Source organism: Eurytemora carolleeae, unplaced genomic scaffold, assembly GCF_000591075.1.
Source record: "Eurytemora carolleeae unplaced genomic scaffold, Eaff_2.0 scaffold1234, whole genome shotgun sequence".
NCBI lineage: Eukaryota > Metazoa > Arthropoda > Copepoda > Calanoida > Temoridae > Eurytemora > Eurytemora carolleeae.
The window spans coordinates 125,539-148,977 of NW_019397118.1; the positions used below are offsets into that span (position 1 = coordinate 125,539).

General features: G+C 31.1%; 1 protein-coding gene across 1 annotated transcript in view; it reads left to right on the forward strand.

Moving 5' to 3' along the window:
- The window catches only part of LOC111712064 (fasciclin-2-like), a 29,838-nt gene extending 12,382 nt beyond the window's left edge, over positions 1–17,456 (forward strand). Inside the window, 14 exon segments of the mRNA XM_023486574.1 lie at positions 1,091–1,143; positions 1,887–1,971; positions 3,084–3,127; positions 3,635–3,726; positions 4,276–4,312; positions 5,531–5,613; positions 6,556–6,629; positions 8,941–9,069; positions 10,398–10,514; positions 10,796–10,826; positions 13,909–14,018; positions 15,266–15,326; positions 16,740–16,810; positions 17,349–17,456. Coding sequence (XP_023342342.1) covers positions 1,091–1,143; positions 1,887–1,971; positions 3,084–3,127; positions 3,635–3,726; positions 4,276–4,312; positions 5,531–5,613; positions 6,556–6,629; positions 8,941–9,069; positions 10,398–10,514; positions 10,796–10,826; positions 13,909–14,018; positions 15,266–15,326; positions 16,740–16,810; positions 17,349–17,440 — 1,079 coding nt within the window. The 3' untranslated portion in view covers positions 17,441–17,456.
- The last annotated feature ends 5,983 nt before the right edge of the window (positions 17,457–23,439 follow it).

Here is a 23,439-nt window from a genome sequence, read left to right on the forward strand (position 1 = left end):
ACCCTCCCACTCCCCACTCTAAGTGTTAACAAAATAAAACAGGAAAGATTTAAAAAGTGTTTAAAGCAGCATGCAGGATAAATGTTAATAAAATAAATAGATAAATAGTGATTAGAAAGTTTTCTGAATATTAACAAACATGAATATTTGTGTTTAAACTGTTAAACCTATCTGAACTTAAAGGGACTTTCGATGTAATTTTAATTGACCCTCCCTGTCCGATTCACAACAGAACCCTTGGAATCTTTGTTTGTGTGAAATTTTATGATAGAAAAACAAAGATATCTTCTTCGTTGTTCCTAAGAAAAGGTTTATAGGTTACATTATACAGGGTTACCCACAAAGGATGAGACTGTAAAGACGACCGGAAACTCTTGAAATATAACAGTCCCCGGGTTAATATATGCATTCTGCCTTAAATATTGTAACCTCTTATTCAATTTTTGGCAAAGAAATAAAAAAGTTTAGAGTTGCAGAGAATCATGAATATTAGGAAAAGAATAAAATAAATTTCGTACAATCGTCTCTGAAGTTTCGTCCTGTGTGGGTAACCCTGTATAGTCCGTGATTATTTAAATGGATGTGTACTCTGAATTATGTCCATAGTCCTATAAAATATTTAGCCTATACTTAAATAAATCAATCTAACTCTACCTAAAAATCCATGTTAAAAATATCTGTGATTAAATATGAGAGTACCCCAAGCCTCTGAAAACTCGCATGTTAAGTGATACATTTATTTTAAGATGTAAATGAAAAAGTAACGAAAACAAATTACGTATTTTTCAAATTAAAAAGACTTTATTTTTGTTTTAATTAATGGACGTTTTTATTTTGATTTAAAAACTAAAAAAAATAAATTGTCTGAATTTTGGAAAAATCCCTAGATGTCCATTGTTCAACCACTTTTTGGTACACTCTTTGTCATCCATTACCTTACGGAAATCAAGTAGGATTTTCAAGGGATCTCTGAATGTGTTTTGGAAAATCCTCTGCCTTTCTCTTTCTCCTTTAGGAGATTTGAGCCACCATCGAGAATGTGATTTGAAAAATGTTTAATTTTGTGATTTAATTGATTGATTGATTTAAGGTGATCAGTATGTGATTGAAAGTGATGGATTAGTGATACAAAGCGTTAGCAAGGAACCAAATCATCAAAATTGTTTATTTAATACTTAAAGAAAATTTATTGTAGTTTGAAAATGTTTTTGAATAAGTTCGAAACTTTTGAATCTGATTGTGCAAATTTACAATGATGATCTGTTTAACAACAGTGAACACTTCTAATTACAGGCAATCCATGAAATACAGCTCATATTTTTATATTTTCTCTAGCGCACATTGGGTGGGATAAGACTATTTAAGACTTCTTGATCAAAAGGTGAAAAAGGAATAATCGTATATGTCGGACTACAATTCAGAAGAAACGGATTTTTGCTTTCTGAACTAATAAATAATTCAAGTGTTAGAATGCACAACTTCAAAGTAGGAAATATATTTGGATGTTTTTACATCATTATCAGTCCTTAAGATTGAAAAGCCAGTTTTGAACAGTACTAAATTTTTGACCTAATTTTGAAATTTAAAAGACTTTAACGGTTTATAAACTGTAATTTTATAACATATTGTAAAGTTCATTATATTTAATAGTTTTCGGAATTAAATACAATCTATTTTAATGTCACGAAAATCTTTTCTTTAAACCACGTTTTTCTTAAGTAGATACATTATTTCAATAATTGGGCGATAAAGAAAATCAAAAAGTTGAGTTTTTTGGGAATCTGTCGTTTATGGTTTTAGGTTTAATCTCTCCTTGTTTCTGAAAGTTTTTTTTTCTTTACCATGTTTACGAATGTTTGGAAATGTTCTTGATAATTTGAGTGTAGGAGAACGCCGGGACGTACACCTGCAGGGCCAGGGTCCCCGAGACTGGGGAGCTCGAGGAGAGAGATATTCAACTAGACGTACGCAGTTATAGATTTCACAGATTTTCTGTTTTTACTGGCGGATTTTTTCAAATAAAAAAAAAATAATAAATCTCCAAAGTTATCTGAGGTTCAACATAAAATTTGGGACCGATTTTTGCAACCAATTAGACAATTATTGGATACAAACAAACATTCCCCTTACATTAATTAATTGAAATAAATTTTTAAGATTGAAAAATTAAAAAAAAATCCGGGAAGGAAAGTGTTTAGTTATTTTCTATCTTTTTGAATCCGCCAATTTTAGTTTTATTTTCAAAAAGACATCAGCAAATCTCAAAGAGCAAACCAAAATTATACATTAAATTAAAAATCTCTTTATTTTATTATATTTTTTATTCAATTTTGAGAGAATTTATCACACCTAATATTTCCCGTTGTAGGGCGAAAAAGTTACTTTATCGCCCTACAAGTCATTGTAATGGGTATATTATGCGTTCAAAAAAGTTTTTGCCAGGATTTTTACTTTTTCTAGTTCGTTTTCGATCAAAATTACATAGATAGATAATTTTGAAAAAAAAATTCACCTTTATTGATATTTTTTACCCAAGAAAACGTACAATTCCCAATTTAACAAAAAAAAATTAACATATTTTTGTTCAAAGAGAAAAGGGGGTTGGGGAATGGTTCATCAAAAAAGAAAAAAACACCTCTGTGCAAATATTTTGCCAAAGCAAGGAAAAAGAAAACTTACATCACAGCAACTTAATCCTGAAGCTGTAAACTTTGTTATTGTTTTATATTAGGAATTCTCTTCCAGTCTTCATCACTATTTACTTTATTTTTACACCTCGCGTTTGATAAATATCAATATATCAGTTTTATTTCCTCTCCAGAAGGATATTTTCAGTAGGTTGGGGGACCATTTGCCCTCTTTAAACATGTTGGGGGTGTTGCTTGCTCTTTTTAGAAGCTAGGGAAGGTTGCTCCTCTCAATACATGTTTGTGGAGAGCGCAAATAAAATAGCAAACTTTGATAAAGGTTTTTGAACGCATCCTACTCTTTTCCCCATAAGAGGAATTAGGATTTAGGACAGGCCACTTTAAAGATTCAGTTGAAACTTAGTTCACAGTCCCTTTTAATATGATTTACGTAAGGTTGGAAGTTGGATGAGATTACTGGAACACTCACAGGATACCAGGTACAATACTTAAAGGGACAGACCAGCTATGTAAGGTAGTTGAACTGACCGTACTGAGTATGCAATGTTGTAGACAAATTCTTAAAGATTCATTTGAGACATACAAAACTTTTTAAAGATCTGTAAATCCTGAGTTTGAGCTCAAAGTCGACGTTCAAAATCGTACTTTTGGGTGGATACGTTTTCAGAATCGGTTTTAAAAAAAATAAAGTAGAATTATACATCAATCAATCAATTATTTCGTTTTCATCATTATATTGAATTTCTTATTTTCTTTGAATTTATTCGCAGATTTCTTCAAACTCTTCAAATGTCGTTTTTTCAATAATAATTATAGAAAATCTGCAGAAAATCTTTGTGAATAATGTGAAACCGGAATAATGAGAAAATAGAAACTAATAATTGAACAAGATTACTTATTTTCGTTGATAAGATTAATTTCTATTTTCTCAACCTGTTTCTATAAAACAACTAATTAGTTTTCTGTAGTTAAAAGATATTTTGTAGTTGAGAAGGCAAGATGAAGGATCGTATACCTGTATAGCTGAAAACAATGCAGGACGGGAACAAGCCTCTGCTTATTTATCAGTCATCATCAGGAAAAAAGATTTATCGTCCATTTCTGATTTTCCATTTATTTTTTATATTTTTTATTTAAAAAAATGATTTCTGAACCAGATTGTTTATGCTTCTTTTCATTGTTTATTCTCAATTTTTCCAAATATATTATATAATTTTCCATTAAATTTCTATAACTTTCTTTATTGTTAAAATTTTAATTAAAAAAATCATTATAAGAGGAAAACTGTTTTTCAAAAAACTTACCTATGCTGTAAGTACAATGTACGTCGTACATCTATATAAAGTTGTAATCTCTGTTTGTCTGTCTGTTTGTTTGCCCGATAATAACTCAGGAACACCTGGACCGATTTGCCTCAAATTTTGATTGGGGAACTCGGGAGAACCACGGAAATGTTTGTAGCTTGGTTTTGAGATTCTAAGTTGAGTCGTAATTTACGGCCAAGTGCGGGTTAAAGGCGGGACTAACTATAGAGTAACCTGGGCACCGCTGGGCTCCCAAGCTAATGCTATATAAGCCTGTACAATGTACCCTGTAAAACAGAACGATAAACCTTATTGTACTGCAGGCCGAAGGTTCAGGAGCTGTACAACAAAACATTTGAGGAAACAAAACAAACAATTTTATTATTATTCGATTTAAAGGAACTGTAGTGGTATGTTCGATTCACAATGCTTTTCTGATCAAGAATGAAACATTTATTGTTTTAAACATTTTTGATTTCTGCAACAGAAACAATCGCTGAAATTATCAGAACAGAACACTTGTAAAGCTAGACAAACGACACCAGTATCCACATTGCAGATCTGCTAAAGATTTATTAGAGTATCGTTGAGAATCCTCTATAAAAAAAAGAAGATTACAACGGCCGGGAGTCCCTTTAACATATTTAAGATTTTATATTTCTTTGCTTTCATTTCTTTATTTTCATTTTCCAGAAAACCTTTCAAGAATATTGCATTGTTTGTTGCAAATCCACCCGATCTGTTATTTATTAAAGAATATTAGAGAAAGAAAAAGTAAAGTTTTCAAACAAAAAAAGTTTCAAGAAATGTGTGTTTCATATTTCCAACTTTTTAATTTGATATTTTTCAAACTATAAAGTCTAAAGTTTTTACAAAATTTTTTGTGTTGACATGCTTTTGTTTTTGATGGAAATTGGGCATTGAGCTGGTTTGAAATTAAAGGATTTTCAAAATGAAAGAAGTTTGGATTCGTTTGGTTTCATTTGGTTAGAAGGATAAGAGTTAAATATAAGCTTGGTTTGGTTTGGTTGGAAGGATAAGAGTTAAATATAAGCTTGGTTTGGTTTGGTTGGAAGGATAAGAGTTAAATATAAGATTGGTTTGGTTTGGTTTCTTTTGGCTGGAAGGATGGGAGGTAAATATAAGTTTGGATTGGTTTGGTTAAGTTGGAAGGATGGGAGCTTAATATAAGTTTGGTTTGGTTCGGTTTGGTTGGAAGGATGGGAGCTGAATATGAGTTTGGTTTGGTTCGGTTCGGTTGGAAGGATGTGAGCTAAAAATAAGTTTGGTTTGGTTTGGTTATGTTGGAAGGATGGGAGATTATTATAAGTTTGTTTTGGTTTGGTTCGGTTGGAAGGATGGGAGCTAAATATAAGTTTGGTTTGGCTTGGTTCGATTGGAAGGATGGGAGCTGAATATAAGTTTGGTTGGTTTGGTTAGGTTGGAAGGATGGGAGCTAAATATAAGTTTGTTTTGGTATAGTTAAGTAGGAAGGATGGGAGCTTAATATAAGTTTGGTTTGTTTTGGTTCGGTTGGAAGGATGGGAGCTGATTATAAGTTTGGTTTGGTTTGGTTAGGTTGGAAGGATGGGAGCAGAACTGATCTGTAAAGCCTCAGGAGAACCTTTACCACGGATAATCTGGAGAAAATGGTCACTCAAGTAGGATTTACATCATATATAAACCTAGATATAACAGTATATAGATTGGACATGTGTAGGATTTATATCATATATAAACCTAGATATAACAGTATATAGATTGGACATGTGTAGGATTTACATCATATATAAACCTAGATATAACAGTATATAGATTGGACATGTGTAGGATTTATATCATATATAAACCTAGATATAACAGTATATAGATTGGACATGTGTAGGATTTACATCATATATAAACCTAGATATAACAGTATATAGATTGGACATGTGTAGGATTTATATCATATATAAACCTAGATATAACAGTATATAGATTGGACATGTGTAGGATTTACATCATATATAAACCTAGATATAACAGTATATAGATTGGACTCAATTGCACATAAAATCTTTAAAATGTCGTCATCCTATTCCACAATTTCAGGGTCCCGCTGTATGTATTGTCTCTAAAGGAGATTTTAAATTATTGAATATTTCCCCTAAAGTGGATTTATGTCAATTTGAATATTTAAACACGTTGTTCAGAAAGTATTAAATATGTATTAAAGTATTTTATTGGTATTAGATTTGTACAGTGATGTTCATAAAGAAGCAGAATTTCTCACCAATTGAAGATCGTCTTTGCTTTTTATAATAATTTGTTGCTTACATTTTTACAAGTATGATTCTTGAAAAAAATGGCTTAGTTCTGCCATTTCCAGAATCCAGAGATGTGATAAATCTCGTTTATATTTAAATTCAATAAATAAAACTAAAATTGTCTTATTGCCACAAAACTTGTTTTTAAGATCAAAGACGATTTTCCTGTCATCAAATTAAGTGTCGAGAACCTCCCCTTCTGGGATTGTGTTATGCGTATATTTATTGGTGGATATTAATTGGTTTTTCTATAATTTTTATGATTAGTAAAAATCAAAGAAAAATATATTTAAGTGAACCCTACCTAGCTGGAGGTCAACCTGATGATCCCAGGATTATTGTCAGAGATCAAACTGTACTTGCTCCAGGTAATATATATTTTACATCAGGGGTTTATATTTTCTAAAAAAAATCCCCTTTTTCTCAAAAATATTATTGTCGGCCTCTACTTTGTTAAATAATTTTAAAAAGTCAAACAAATTTTAAGAGGATTTTTTCGAGGAGCCGCAAGGGGGAGGCCTGTAAATAGAAATTTTTGGGGGGTCAAAAATTTGTATTAAAAAGTATGAATGTAATGTAAAAAATAAACCCTGATGATGTGCATTTTTTTCCCCGTAAAAACTTCAAATATTATAATCCCCCTGTAATTAAAAATATGTTCCGCGCACTGTTTTTAATGTATTTTTTTAACTTGTATTTTAATTAAGTTTATTATGACACACCCTCTATATAAAAAGAATATATTTATTTGTGAGACACCCTGTACACAAAANCACAGCAATCCAAACTGTGCATCACAATAATCTATATATCACAGCAATCCAAACTGTGCATCACAATAATCTATATATCACAGCAATCCAAACTGTGCATCACAATAATCTATATATCACAGCAATCCAAACTGTGCATCACAATAATCTATATATCACAGCAATCCAAACTGTGCATCACAATAATCTATATATCACAGCAATCCAAACTGTGCATCACAATAATCTATATATCACAGCAATCCAAACTGTGCATCACAATAATCTATATATCACAGCAATCCAAACTGTGCATCACAATAATCTATATATCACAGCAATCCAAACTGTGCATCACAATAATCTATATATCACAGCAATCCAAACTGTGCATCACAATAATCTATATATCACAGCAATCCAAACTGTGCATCACAATAATCTATATATCACAGCAATCCAAACTGTGCATCACAATAATCTATATATCACAGCAATCCAAACTGTGCATCACAATAATCTATATATCACAGCAATCCAACCATTGAATCACAATAATCTATATATCACAGCAATCCAACCATTGCATCACAATAATCTATATATCACTGCAATCCAAACTGTGCATCACAATAATCTGTATATCACAGCAATCCAAACTGTGCATCACAATAATCAATATATCACAGCATGCATCACAATAATCTCAAAAGAACGAGACGGATAATTTGTTTGGTGTACTGTTCAACTGTCTTTTGTCTGTACAGTGCGACCCAAGAGTGTTTGCAGCCTCAAATTTACTACTTTTATGATTTTTGGAGTCCTTAAATGATTGAGGAGGGAAAAAGATTTTAAGATTTGAAGATTTGAAGTATCTGTTGCCTACTGCCCCGAGAAGAGAGCATACCTCTGCTGAGGTATGCACAGAAGAAAATGCCTAATTATCAACGTTACCTTTGAAATCTTTATCTAATCAAATATGTGGAAAATATTGTCGTTTTTCTAGTTTTAAAAGTACTTAAGAGGATACCGTTGTGAATCGGACATTGCCATCTTTTCATGGAGTATCACTTGAAATTACGCTTACAGTCCCTTAAATGAACGATCATTCAATTTGATGGGATTAAAAGATAAGCTTTAACTGATTGTGTTTTCTATTGTACAATTGTGGAAAAAAACGACGACTGTTAGACTCTAGTTTTGAACTTGAATAGTCCCATGAACATGAAACACTGCACACAGAAATCGTGCAATGTATACAGAGCCATTTAAATGATAAAACGTTTGCACATAAAAATTGTTTAAATATCGTCTTCCTGTTTCCTTGCTTTTATGGATCCCACTGAAAAAGTTCCTTTACTTTATAAGAATTAAGTTATAAACCCACAAATCCTTCACTAATTGTTCTGATTAGGAATGGTCTTGGGATCAGAGGCCTGTAAATCTGACATGTGTAGGTAATATATGTACTTTATAATTAAAAATATAATGAACTGAAAAATCATAGAGAATAGAATATATATTAGAGTGGAATTTAAAGTATCTCTCGGTATGAATTTTTTCAGTCCTTTTCAGCCTGAAAGGGAGTTCAAAGTGTACAAATCATGTAAATATTCACAAATAATATGCAGTAGAGTACATTTATACAGCATGTTTCCTAGACTATCCATTTCAATTTCGAATTTTTTAAAGCTGTTAAATAAACTTTATAATGAAAAACACTCGCACATGAGGAAGCGGAAATTTACAGGGCAAAAACAATGACAAATGGTAAAAATGACGAGCTTCTTCATAAACAATTCAAAATGCTAAAATTTAAATATTAAAAAATATTCTGCCCGCTCCGTGCGGTAGTGCACTTTATATAAAAATTATTCATCCCCCCTTGAAATATCCTAGTTGCGCCTTTAAAACCATATTATTTCAGCTCGAAGTATTCCCAACGCCACGATCTCCTGGTGGTATAATGATGTGGAGATAGGAAGAGATGATTTGGATAGGAACTTTCAAATAATAGGTCACGGCCCTAGATCAGACCTAATTATTACTCCTTTAGGTTAGTACTTTTATATTATAGTTCATAGACCTAGATCAGACCTAATTATTACACCTTTAGGTTAGTACTTTTATATTATAGTTCATAGACCTAGATCAGACCTAATTATTATTCCTTTAGATTAGTACTTTTATATAATAGGTCATAGACCTACATCAGACCTAATTATTACTCCTTCAGGTTAGTACTTTTATATTATAGTTCATAGACCTAGATCTGACCTAATTATTACTCCTTTAGATTAGTACTTTTATATAATAGGTCATAGACCTAGATCAGACCTAATTATTACTCCTTCAGATTAGTACTTTTATATTATAGTTCATAGACCTAGATCTGACCTAATTATTACTCCTTTAGGTTAGTACTTTTATATAATAGTTCATAGACCTAGATCTGACCTAATTATTACTCCTCTAGGTTAGTACGTTTAAAAAATAGGTTATAGACCTATATCAGACCTAATTATTACTCCTCTAGGTCAGTACTTTTAAATAATAGGTCATAGACCTATATCAGACCTAATTATTACTCCTCTAGGTTAGTACTTTTAAAAAATAGGTTATAAACCTATATCAGACCTAATTATTACTCCTCTAGGTTAGTTTTTTAAAAAAATAGGTTATAGACTTATAGGTCGGATCATTTTTAATTCATCCATTATTCAGACTAAATTTTGTCATATTTAAGGGATTGTTTACTAATTTTAAATCATACTGCAGTAACAACTTTAAATAGGTTTAAATCCTTTATTGTCTAATGATGAAGTGTCAACAGTCCCTTTAATTCCTGATACTTAGTGTCTATCTACTATATCCTCTACAGTCCCTTTAATTCCTGATATTTAGTGTCTATCTACTCTATCCTATACAGTCCCTTTAATTCCTGATATTTAGTGTCTATCTACTATATCCTCTACAGTACCTTTAATTACTGATATTTAGTGTCTATCTACTATATCCTCTACAATACCTTTAATTTCTGATATTTAGTGTCTATTTACTATATCCTCTACAGTCCCTTTAATTACTGATATTTAGTGTCTATCTGCTATATCCTCTGCAATAACTTTAATTACTGATATTTAGTGTCTATCTACTATATCATCTACAGTCCCTTTAATTACTGATATTTAGTGTCTATCTACTATATCCTATACAGTCCCTTTAATTACTGATATTTAGTGTCTATCTACTATATCATCTACAGTCCCTTTAATTACTGATATTTAGTGTCTATCTACTATATCCTCTACAGTCCCTTTAATTCCTGATATTTAGTGTCTATCTACTATATCCTCTGCAATACCTTTAATTTCGTATGTTTAGTGTCAAGCTACTATCGGGTGTATAAGTGTAAGGCCGAGAACCCGTATGGTCTAGCTTTCCATGATATAGAACTAGAAGAGGCTCATGAACCTACAGAACTACAACAAGCTATGCTAGGTTAGGATAATCTTTTAGCTTTATTTAATCATTTTTATAATTGAAGTCGTTTGTTTGTTGGTATCAAAATAAACGTACCAAAAAGACTAGTTATTTTTGGACAGAAAATCTGCAAAACCTTAAATTGTTCTTACACAAAGGGAAAATCCTAGTTTATTTAAACAAATTGCATTTTATATATTTTTAAGAATCATGCATCAAAAAATGTCAGGGCTTTTATTGACAATTTAGGCCATAATTTGACAAAGATATTAAAAGTTAATACAAAGGTTTGTTTTCAGATAAAAACACGGCAACTTCACTTCAGTTCAGGTAGAATTTAATACAAATAAATCAATTAAGTCTAAATACATATATGTTTTAAACCATCATGGTCCAACTCTTTATACTTTATACAAAGACGATATCAAAATCGTCACTAAATTCCTATGTTTATTGGGACACCCTGTATAATTGCAATTAACAAAAACCATGTCATGAGCAAAACTGAAAATTAGATATATTCCTGTCATCAGCGCAATCATGGTTTTATGAAAGGGGGAAGGGATCCAAAGGGACTGTGAGTGTATTTTAAAGTGGCCCTCTATGCACAGATGGCAACATCCGATTCACAAATGTACCCCTTTAAGCTATGTAGGATCAAGTATGAATTAGATACAGAGTAAGAATGATTGTGGATTTAAACTGAATAGAGAGAAAATTATTACTTGTCCTTTGCTGACGATCTTTGCCTGATAACAACAGATCTGAGAAAACATCAAAAAAAATTAAAATTAAATAAAATCCAAGATTGGAAGTATGGGAATGAGATTAAAACCAGCAAAATGTAGATCATTTTCCATCAGATCAGGTGTACCTAGCAGAATAAACTTTACTATTGGTGAAACTGAAATTCCAAATATATTTCAAGAAAAACAGAAATTCCTTGGCAAACTTCTATTTCCTACTCGTAAACTTAGATTACATCAAGAGTGAATTTGAAAAAAAACTAATAAACATAAATGCACTTCTTGTTTGGGATAAATATAAAGTCTGGATTTAAAAACATTATTTCATTCCTTCTATTCGATTTCTGCTCACTGTTCATACAATATCACAAAGCCATCTGAAGAAACTAGATACATTCACTGATAAATTTGTGAAAAAATGGACTGGATTACCACCCTGTGCAACAAATGCTGATCTACACTTGAAACCTGGCCTAGACATCACTTCAATATCCACCCTGTACAAAACAACTATGACGCAAGCATACACTAGGATAAGAATACTGGGTGATGAAACAGTTAACTCTGCCTTACAATCTTAATTAGACAGGGAAAAAAATTGGCTCTGCAAAAATTCCATCACAGACTTTGCAAAAAAAAAATGTTTCAACAAGCCACATTAGAGAACTATGGTCAAGCAGAAATGCCTAAGTGGGATGACCATGCTTCCAAACATCAATGCTATAAAAAAAAACTGTCAGTGAAAATGAAACTTTCTGTAGAGAACATACAGAAACACTCATAAAACAAGGACATTTTCTCTGCCTGGCAATGCTTGAAAAATCTTACATGATCTGGAAATCTTACATGTTCAATCTGAAGAAAGGTACACTGAAATTCCTACTCAACTCCTGTTTGGACACCCTGCCAACACAAACTAACCTTCTATAATGGGGAAAATCTGCATCAGATCTCTGTAAACTATGTCTACAGGCAGGCGCTAAATTGCAGGGTAGGAGACAAGAAACTACAAACCATATTTTAAATGGCTGCAAGGTTGCACTACACCAAAAAAGATATATTTAAAATTCTGTGAGATATACTTGGAGGTAGGGATGTTAACGCTTTCATTTTTTTGAAATACGATCGTTTCGTTATGAAAACGACGACGAAAAATCGAAAACGAAACTATCGTTTTTAAAAACAATCGTTTTTTAAAAATGGTGGTTTTTAAAACGATCGTTTTGAAAAATTATTGTTGTTAAAAACGATCGTTTTTCAAAACGATAGTTTTTTAAAACTCTTCGCTTCGTTAACAATCGTTAACGAAGAGACGAAACCGACCTAAAGGGCATCTGTACTTATAATTGAGTAGTTTTTAAGAAAATATCAAGAAGTTTTAGCTCCCACACTACTCTTTAACTTCATATAAGACGACATTCAATAAAATTGCATGACATTTTTTCTTTCAAAAACGATCGTTTTTCCAAAAACGACCGTTTTTATAAAGTTCGTCGTTTCGTTAACGACAACCTTTCGTTAAAGATCGTTAACGACGACCTTTCGTTTATTGTCAGTAAATTTTTTTTAACACAATCTTTTTTTTTAAAAGCGATCTTTTTTTAAAAAACAATCGTATAAAAAACGTTCTCAAATCGCTTTCATAAAAACGATCGTTATTCGTTTTCTAAATATTTAAAACGAGTGGGTCGTTTTAAAAACGATAGTTTTTTCCGAAAACGAAATGAACGTTTTTGAAAACGGTTGAAAAACGAAGCAAAAAACGATCGTTTAACGATTTTTTTCAAAAACGATTAACAACCCTACTTGGATGCATAACAATCTTATTAAATATATCACTGGATTAATTGATATTGACTGATTTTTTATGCATGCCGACATCCCGTCCTATACCCTTCCAGGGGGAGGTATTGTGCCCCCCTTTCCTTGTGACCGCACATAAACCAGATCTAGTAATTATCGGTAGAATGGAGGAAAAGATAGCTATTTTTAAGCTTACTGTCCCATTGGAAACAAATATCAAAAATGCCAACACTCAAAAGATGAACAAGTATGAACATTTTATCACAGATATAGGGATGTGTCTGTTCATCCTTTTGAAATCGGCTGAAGAGGATATATCTCACCATCAAATAAAGCAAATCTAAAGAAACTGCATAAGTTCTTCAAATCCAGTGTTGGTTTCAAATCAATGTGCGAAAATCTTTCAAGCCTTGCAGTGCTCTCATCATAACACATTTTTAGAAAACGAAAACGTTTATAGACATTTCTAAAAACCATCTCTGAATAACTAAACTATAGTAAAAGTCTTGTATTGCACCTGTTTTTTTTGGCAAACCCTGTCAATCATAAAATGTGATATCCAGAGAAAAGAGTATAAATGATGAATAAATTAATGTTTTACAATTTTAAATACTGAAAAGTTGTTGGTTAAATGAGTACTGTTGTGAATCGGGCTGTGTTACTCAAATAAAGTGTTGCACGAAGGGTTGTCTAAAGTTACGTTAATTATCCCTTTTATTGTCTTTTACCATTTTTTTTCTCACTCTTGTATTTGGGTTGACTACTCACAGATTCATTTTTAGAAATATATAAGTTTAGTTTGGAAACTAATGTGAAATGAACGTTAGTCAAAATTATGAAAAGAAGACGACATTTGTTTGTAGATTTGTTCCACCCTCTGATATGGGCGGACTACCAATTGATTCCTACGCCGTGGAATACAAGAGAGCTCGACAGGACTGGGGGTCAGCGAGACGCAGGGTCTGGCCTGTAGGTAAAATAATAATTTTTGAATAGTTTTTTTTTGTAAATGCTAAGAAAAATTTGTTCAAGAATTTACCCTCCCTGGGGAGAATGATTGAAAAAAGTCAAGTTTTTGGTAGATTTTATCCAAAATCTCCCTAAAAATCATTTTATTTTCCCAATTCAGTGAACATACAGGGTTACCCACAAAGGATGAGACTGCAAAGACTAAAAACGACCAAAACTCTTTAAATATGACGATATGAATCTTGATTTTTGGTTTCTGCATTCAATAGAGTATTTATATTATTAAAGGGACTGTAAAGGAAAAATGAAAGGAGGTATAGGACCTGAGAATCTTAGGGTTTGAACGATATTTATAAGACATTTATTAAATGTAATAATATTATCAATTATATCTATAAAAAATGCAAAATAAAAATTAAATAATGCATGATAACAGGAGCAAACCTGAGATTTTCAGGTTGCTGTAAGATATAGTGGTTTTCAGATTGGTTGCGTAATTGTTGAATATGCTCTGTTTAATGCTACAACTTTTATACAAAATCTGACATATGTCCGTTTTGGTATAATTTTGACACAGTTTTATGTCAATTTTTCGAGATAGGAACATAAGATAAATGTCTTAGTTATAGGTATCATTCAAAACCTGAAATTCTCAGGTTTTATCCTATACTCCTTTTCACTTTTCCTTTACAGTCCCTTTAAGCACAGAAATAAACCAGTTTTAACCTAAAGGAACACTGACTGTAAGAACACTGACTAAACAAATTCTGTTCAATCTTCTCTGAAGTCTCATCCTTTGTGGATAACCCTGTAAACATTAAAGAGGAAATACAAAATGTTTAAATTTTCCAAGAAAATAGAAATACATGTTTCATGAAAGTAATAATACACAGATTTTTAATTTTCGGATCTTTTAGCCCGGTCCATATTGGTACAAATATAGCAATTTTTTTAATTATTTGAAAAGATTGTGTTTAAGTTTAAAAAAAGAGAAAAGCTTTTATTTCTGAACTGTTTTTGGTCCAACATGCGTCTATAAATCTAAAGGAACTGAGTTTTTGCCACAAATTCAAAGTTTCTAATCTCGATATCTTTCTACCCTGATGGTGTAAAACTGTGATGTTTAAGCATGGATTTTCTGATCAAATAGAATTCATAGTTTGAAATACAAAGGTATGCAAAGATAAAAAGATTTAAAAAATTGAGTTTGTGGCAAAGAATCAGTTTTTCTAAAATTGACAATCTGCGTAGATACGGAGGGTAACGGGTATATATTAGAAAACCTCAGTCCACAAACCGTATACGATCTCAGGTATAAGATCATTATTATTATTATTATTATTATTATTATTATTATTATTATTATTATTTTGATAAAAGCGGGGTTAGAGTTGAAATGCATACGATCTTAATCCTTGAATGTATGCTTGAGTTAAGTCTAGAGTTCTGATTGGTGGGGTCTAGAAGAAGTTTCTTTTCCACAAACTTTCAAAAGTTTGATCAAACTTAATCAATTGGAAGAATTGAGTGGAAGATATATCTTCGAGCTAACTTTGCTCTTTTTAGAATATTTCCAATTGATAGAATGATTCCGGAGACCAGGATCTAGCCCTATCCGATTAAGCTAAATATTTCCAATTGATAGAATGATTCCGGTGACCAGGATCTAGACCTATCCGATTGGGCTATTTTGGTCTAATTTTTAGTTTTTTATGGGGGGGGGGCGCGTAGGGGAGTGTGATACATGTCATGTTTGCATGGAGGGTCACAAGAAATTACGCATACAGTCCCTCAAAGTTTGTTATGTCCCATCGATAAATTCTGTTTACTATTCTATTTCTGTATTGATTTCAGCCCTTTCTGAAAGTTTTTTAAAAATCATTCGAAGTTTTTAAGATTTATTGTATCCAAATAGATTATCAAGTGCAATAGGTGGCAACTGAGAAATGAACCAATTATACACGACGTCACAACTGTCAAATGTAACAAGAAAAACAAAACGGAAGAATACATAACATGGCACTTTTACTGTAAGATAAGCACTTTATTCAAAAAATTTTCAGTGTTATTGATAATTTTGTCGGAAACAAAAACTGAACTGACTGATTGTTGTTAGTGGTTAATTCGGTCACTGTTGTAGTAAACACCAGAACTAAAAATAATCAGCTTTTCAAAATTATAAAAATTAATATATGATTTATATTTGATCAGCCAAAGCTTAAAAGGATACCGTTGTTAATTGGTCACTGCCATCTTTGCATGGAGGGTCAATTAGAATTAGGCGTACAATCTTTTTTAATTGCATACTGAACCAGAAATAGATAAACATACTGAACCAGAAATAGATAAACATACTAGACTGAACCAGAAATAGATAAACATATTGAACCAGAAATAGATAAACATATTGAACCAGAAATCTTGATAAACATACTGAACCAGAAATCTAGATAAACATATTGAACCAGAAATAGATAAACATACTGAACCAGAAATAGATAAACATACTGANTCTTGCCCCCATATATATTGCATAAAGGGACTGTCGAACTAATTTCAAGTAAGCCTTATTTTAAAGCACAACGATGCATAACGGTTCACTTAAGCCCTAAATCGAATGAAAAATGACGGTTATATCCTCGTTCTCTATCTTTGAAAATTTCCTCAGACCTTCCTTGGCCTGCTACAAAAATTATAGTTGCGCAATAATTATTGTTTATTTTAGGTTTGGAAGTAAGAACAGAGTAGGATTTTCCCCCTGGGGCGCCGGCATTCAAATCACCACAAACCAACAAGGAAAATACAAATATTAAAATAAATACAGTCGTTGTACATATCAATGCAATGGAGACAACTTTCTATTTCAATTTTGATTTCTAGCAAGCCTTCAGAGCTTGGGTTCACATAAAGATGTAAACAAAGAGAAACTGTCAATCAACAGATCCTTTTAATATTTACTTGTAACCTTGTAATTTGGAAAAGCTTGTAAAAAACGATCAAGCCTAAATAGAAAAGTCGTCTTTATTATATTGATATAAACGGCGACCATTGTATTTTCAAAATTTACAACAAAACATTATTTGTCAAATTTTATTCAATTTTCTCAATTACTTATAAACATGAAACCATTCTAGTTTCTAATTATCTAATCATTTCCATTAAACTTCGGTAAATATTTGTAAAAGAAACCATAATTGCACATAGTGAGCCTATATTTCTTTGTTCAAAGACTTTTCTGAGGGGGAAAATGGTCAATGTTTAATCTCAATTAGAAGTAAACTAGTTTTCTTTTTCGTGGATTTTCTATTATTTGAAATATTTGTTTTGGGAGCAGGGCATCCTGAACCTCCCCTTCTCAGTATACAAACAGGACCTGGAGAGGTTCTAAAAGGAGATGTTATATTCCTCCCCCAATCTAAGGTTTGATAAAGTAATGACCAGAAAACAACGGAAAAGGAAGACAACATTATAGCAATAATAAGGAAGTGTAGTTGATGTTGTTACAAAGCAAATAGATTTACTGGACACTTATTAAATTAATTATTTAGTAAAATGGGTCAGTTTACACTGCACACTTGCGGTGTCTTATGCTCATTGGACTTTTTAAAGTAATTACTTGATTCTCAAAGTCGTCTTCCTATTTCTCTAGTTTTCTGGTAATCGATGTATGAGACATTTTGTTCTTGTTCTTTTTGTCGAACTTGAAACCAATTACTTGAAGGGTTTGTTAGCGTTATTTTAATTAACCCTCCATACCATGCAAAGATGACAATGACCGATTAACAAAGGTATCCTCTTATAAGCTTTTGCTGATCAAGCCTGAATTAGATATCAAATGCTCATTTTTTACTGTAAGAAAACATTTAGAAATTGTCAGATTTAAACACTTTTAAACTTTAAAAAACGACTATATCAAGTTTTACGAGAAGAAGCCTATAAAATCATAAATTAATTAATGTGCCTCAACACCCTATACACTGTTTCTTCTGTTCATTTGACTTTATAAAGTCAAGTAAACATAAGTCTAAATTTTTAATAAAACAAGTTTTTTTATTTTGTTCAAATTTATAAATCAACTTATCGCAAATTTGGTAAAATATTGTTGAGGATTTTTTTCCGTTAATTTTGAAAGAAAAAAATAGTTACAAATTTTATCACTGAATTTTTACTTCAGGGTTTAAATTTGTGTTTTTATTTTTCTTAAAAACAACACTTTTAATCTTTGCCTAAATTGACAAAATATATAGATAAATTTTTCTTACATCAAATATTTTTTTTTCAGAGGTAACGTGAGATGGGGACTGCAGCTGGATTATCAAGATACATTCTATCAGGTTTTTTTTTTTTTTTCTTGAGTGGCCGGAAATTTTAAATTTAAGGGATTAATTATTGGATTAAAGAAATTTAAATCCGTTTTCAATAGTTTTGAATCCTGGCTTCGAATGGAGTCACCATCATAAGGACTTTTATTTGGCTCCCACAGTTCGTGATTTCGATCACAATTTGCCAATTTGACCAATCAAACATCAATTTTTAGCTTCTTTATTTGAATTTTTATTAATTTTTATTAATTTTTATTAATTTTTATTAATTTTTATTAATTTTTATTTTAATTCAATCACGACTTGATCTCCGATTCAACAATCTTAAACATACTTTAAAGATTGTTGAATTATATGTCTAAACGCGATTGAATTCAAATTAAAGAAACCGCTATCTTGCTCTGGTTAGATTGAATTTAAATTAAGGCAACCGAACCTATCTTGCCCTGGTTTGATTAAATTTAAATTAAGGCAATCGAACCTATCTTGCCCTGGTTAGATTAAATTTAAATTAAGACAACTGAACCTATCTTGCCCTGGTTAGATTAAATTTAAATTAAGGCAACCGAACCTATCTTGCCCTGGTTAGATTGAATTCAAATTAAAGAGACCGAACCTATCTTGCCCTGGTTAGATTGAAGACATGAGAAAGCTAAACACATAAATAGATAGAAAAGGAAAGGACTTTTTAGTTTAGAATTCAGACTGTAAATTATTTTTCAGAATTTTGTCACTTCTTTCAATTAAAAAGGTTTTTGTCAAACAAGGGAAAAGTGTGATTTAAGTAAAAAATGACAAATATTTTTCTTCAGGTTGGTTTGACTGCACACAATGCTGGAGGATATTCATTAGAATCAAATATTGTTGTCAAAACTCCTAAAGGATGATAAAACGTACTGCAATTTACTTTTTAGTTGATTGATTATAAATTAGGAAAAGTGAGAAAAATCAGATTAAATTGAATAAAAAAATCAGACTAAATTGAACATAAAAAATCAGTCTAAATAAAAAATAAAAAATTGGGAAATTTGTCAGCTATTCATTATTTTTGCAGAATTAGGCAACAACATAAAAAATGGGTTATCCCCCCCCCTCCACAAAACAAAATGAAATGAAAATTTCCAGTTATGGAGACGGGGAGGTGTTTGAGGTGTCCCCAAAATTTTTATGAAATTGAAGGATTAAGGTGGTTTTAAAAATATACTGAAACGGTGATTCTGGTCTCTAAATTGACAGATCCCGGACATGCTCAGCTCTGGCTAGATTAGCGTGTTTTTCAAAAGATCAACCAAAAACAAACCCAAAATCGGGGCCAAAAATAAGCGTTGAACGAACTATTAAAAAATGTTACTTTTACTCAAATATGTCAAATATATGCAACTTAAAATGTTAATTTGTAAAAATAATGCCAACATTACGTACGATGTAAAAGTGGAATATAAATTGACAATTAACTTTATGCAAACTTTTATCTATAAATATTAATTATATTGTATAGTTTTTAAAGTAGCTTTTATGTACATACATGTACAAACATAAATTGTACAACTTTCTTCTAGCTAATTCAAGCACAATTGTTGTACAAACTTTCAAATTCAAATAATTTTACAATTTATGTACAATGTTAAAATCCTGAAGTTTATTATGTTAAGATTAATTTTGTAACAGGGTGTTCAAAACAGTTTTATAAATAATTTGTATTGTTCTGTTCGAATTTATTTTTTTGCACCCTGTAGATATTCCATACACTTTACTCTTATTGAATAAAAATAAATGGAAAATTGCTGAACTGTTAATAATTTATCCTCAAAAAAATGTCATGATTTCACTTAAAAAATTCAATTTATTTCTATGACAATCTACGGTTTCCTGTTTAGGATAATTTTTTAGTAACACATTTAAATTCTAAATTAAATAAATTAAAATGGGTTTTTTAAATAAATAAAAAAAAACCATTGATGGGGTAGACAAATAGGCCTAAATATACTAAAAAGTGCATCTCATGAAATAAATATAATAAAAACTTGCCAATTATTATTGTAAGTGTACAGTATACAATGTACAGGGTACAGATTACACTGCATAGTGTATATTGTATGATGTAAGATGTACAGTTTACAATGTACCTAGCTAACCATATGCAGTTTACAGTATTCAGTGCACAATGTACATTGTACAGTATTCAGTGTACAATGTACAGTGTTAAGTGCACAATGTACAATGTACAGTGTACAGTACACAGTGTATATTAAATAGTGTACTATGTAAATTGTACATGCAGTGTTCATGTTGCACAAGACAAAACATACCCTGTACAGTATATACATCTGTAATTGTACACCATGTGATCTCATATTAATGAAATAAAATACAGGGTGTCCCACGAAACATGACAGTTGGTGAATAGTTTAAAATGTCTTCTTCCATAATTTAATAAGTTGTTTGATACTAAAGAGACTAATAACATTTTTTATATGACAGTTTTATTAGAGTAAAATTGATTTCACAGTAAATTATATATGAGTTAAACATTTTTGAAATAAACTACAAAAAGTCTTTAAAATCTAATATAGTATGTAGAAGACATTCAAAACTATTCATGTTTCGTGGGACACCCTGTAGCTGTTTGTAGAAGTTGTTATAGATTAATGATAAAAGAAATAAATATTATTCAAATCCCTTTATTAAAATATGATGTTTAGATAAGCTGCCTCCTGCAGTTAAAATAAAACAGTTTTAAAAATAACCATCGATTTTTGATTTATACTTCAAATCAAATCAAATCAAATTATATATTTAGCCATAAAATACATGTATAGATGGATATTTATAATTATCATTAACATTAGTAGAAATTACAGTTTATAGCGGTGAGACGGAACTAACCGAAACTGTTTTCAGTCGGTCTCCCGTACAATCAGTCTTTAATCAAAAAATTTAACCTGAAAAGTTTCACAAAAAATAGATTTAGAAAGGTTGGAGTTCCTGGCAGAGAAAGGTGAGGGTTCCTTTAAGAAGTCTGGTGGCTAAATATTAGCGTTTAGAGTAAAAGATACGATTCCTGGCTGAACAGATTCACAGGCTGGTCAAGCGAGACACAAAGCTATAATTGAATATTAATTAAGAATTTGAGCAACTGAAACAATAGAGTTTATCACATCTAAAGTCTAAATATTTATCAAGCAAGATTTTTTTAACACTTAAGTTTAAACCCAAGCTTACTCTCAATTTGTTTAATATTAGGATCAAATTCATTCCATAACAAAGGAATGCTTCTCAGGGTTTCGTTGTGAATCGGGTATGGATGGTTTATTTACCCCTCGAAGAATTTTGAATTATATAAACCATTTCAGATTTTTGCAGAGCCTCTCAAAAGCAAAATAAATTTCGGCTGGGACCCTGCCCCCCAAACGTTTTTTAAAGATAACTCAAAAAGTATTGGTCTAAGGTTGTTCAAATTTTTGGACTTTTCAAGTATCACATGACCCTCACTTTAGGTTTGAAGCGGGGCTTTTATACCAACAGCCTGAGTCCTCGACCTCAGGCATACTGCCTGAATGCCTTATTTTACCTTTACTCGACTAAATCTATATTTAGACCCACTTCCTGTCATTGGATTTCGACTTTTTATAGCTCTTGGAAAGACTTGAAAAAAAGGAAGCTGATGGTGAATTTTTGCGAAGAAATTTTGCATATATTTTTGCACAGATGCCTTTTAAGAGAATTTGCACATTTTCAGTTTTTCTTAAATAGAAATTTAGTTTCATAAAATGTATAATTTATCATATTTCGCGCACTTTTCGTTTTTTCATATTTTTTGCTGAATAACTTAATATTGCAATAAATATTTGAAATTTTGCAAATTTGCAAAATTTTGTTTGCAGATTATTGAATTAGAGCCTAAGGGCTTTCCAAAAATGTATCAAATGTTATAGAGTTGTATTTAATCATGACAATAAGAGAAAAAAAGCGGGAAATTATTTCTCTGAAAATTGAATACTTACCTGCACTCTGGATGTAAACTATAAGAACTGCATTTTCTTGCCAAAATTGAGAACTGACAACCAGGTCTTAAATATGTAGTCTTGCATTCCAAAGCACTAATTTAAATGAACATTAAAAGTTACTTAGCAAAGGGTAAAAAATGCCTTATTTTGGTTTTAGCATTGCTTTTGTAATAACAAGAAAAATGACAGATATCTTCATTTACAATCTGAAATAAGTCTTAATCTTTTTTACATTTTTTAAAAATTTCATTTAAAAATTCTTACAAAATTATTGCAAAGAGATTTCCCATGTCTTAAAGACTTTAACAGGTGATTTCTTGCTCAAACCTTTACTATAGAATCTAAAAATCATTATCGATTTTTAAAATATAAATGCAGTTCTATGATGAAAAGGTGAAAAAATCAGTTCAAGATGCACAAGTTTATAATTATAACTAATTTTAATATCATCTAGATGATTTCAGGGGATTTTGCTGAATTTGCAAAGAGATGAGAAGAGAGGAGTGATTTAAGTCTTAGTCTGATTCCTTTATCATTTGTCCTGACATTTATGACTTTGCCACCCTTTGACCAACTTTTTGGCTCCCCCATCCTCACCTTGGCCTTGGGACGTGTACATTCGCGCATTTTCTTCTTAAAAGACGATAAAACTGTGAACAACGACTTTTCGGGAAACTAAAATTTTAATTTACGAATATTAATTTTAATCATTTTTATCAATATTCTAGAATAATTTTAGAAAAGAATGAGAGGAGTTTAATATCGACCCATAGCTTGGTAGTCTTAATAGTGTTAAATCAACTGTAACTTTCTATTTACATTACATACCAAACTATAAAAGTATATATAAAAGTGTATAAAAGTATGAATTATGATTTAAACTGTGTTCCAGAATGAATGTTTTGAATTTATTATCCTCCCTAATCCCTCCTTATTGTAATAAAAGGGTTGAATCAAAGACTTTGCTAATTATAATTAGCAAAGTCTTTGGGTTGAATGAATGAATCCTGGCTAAATTCATGTACTGCGATTATCCCATTCAATGTACTTAGATATAAACTCTGTCATACCCATAATGTGATTGTTTAACTATGTT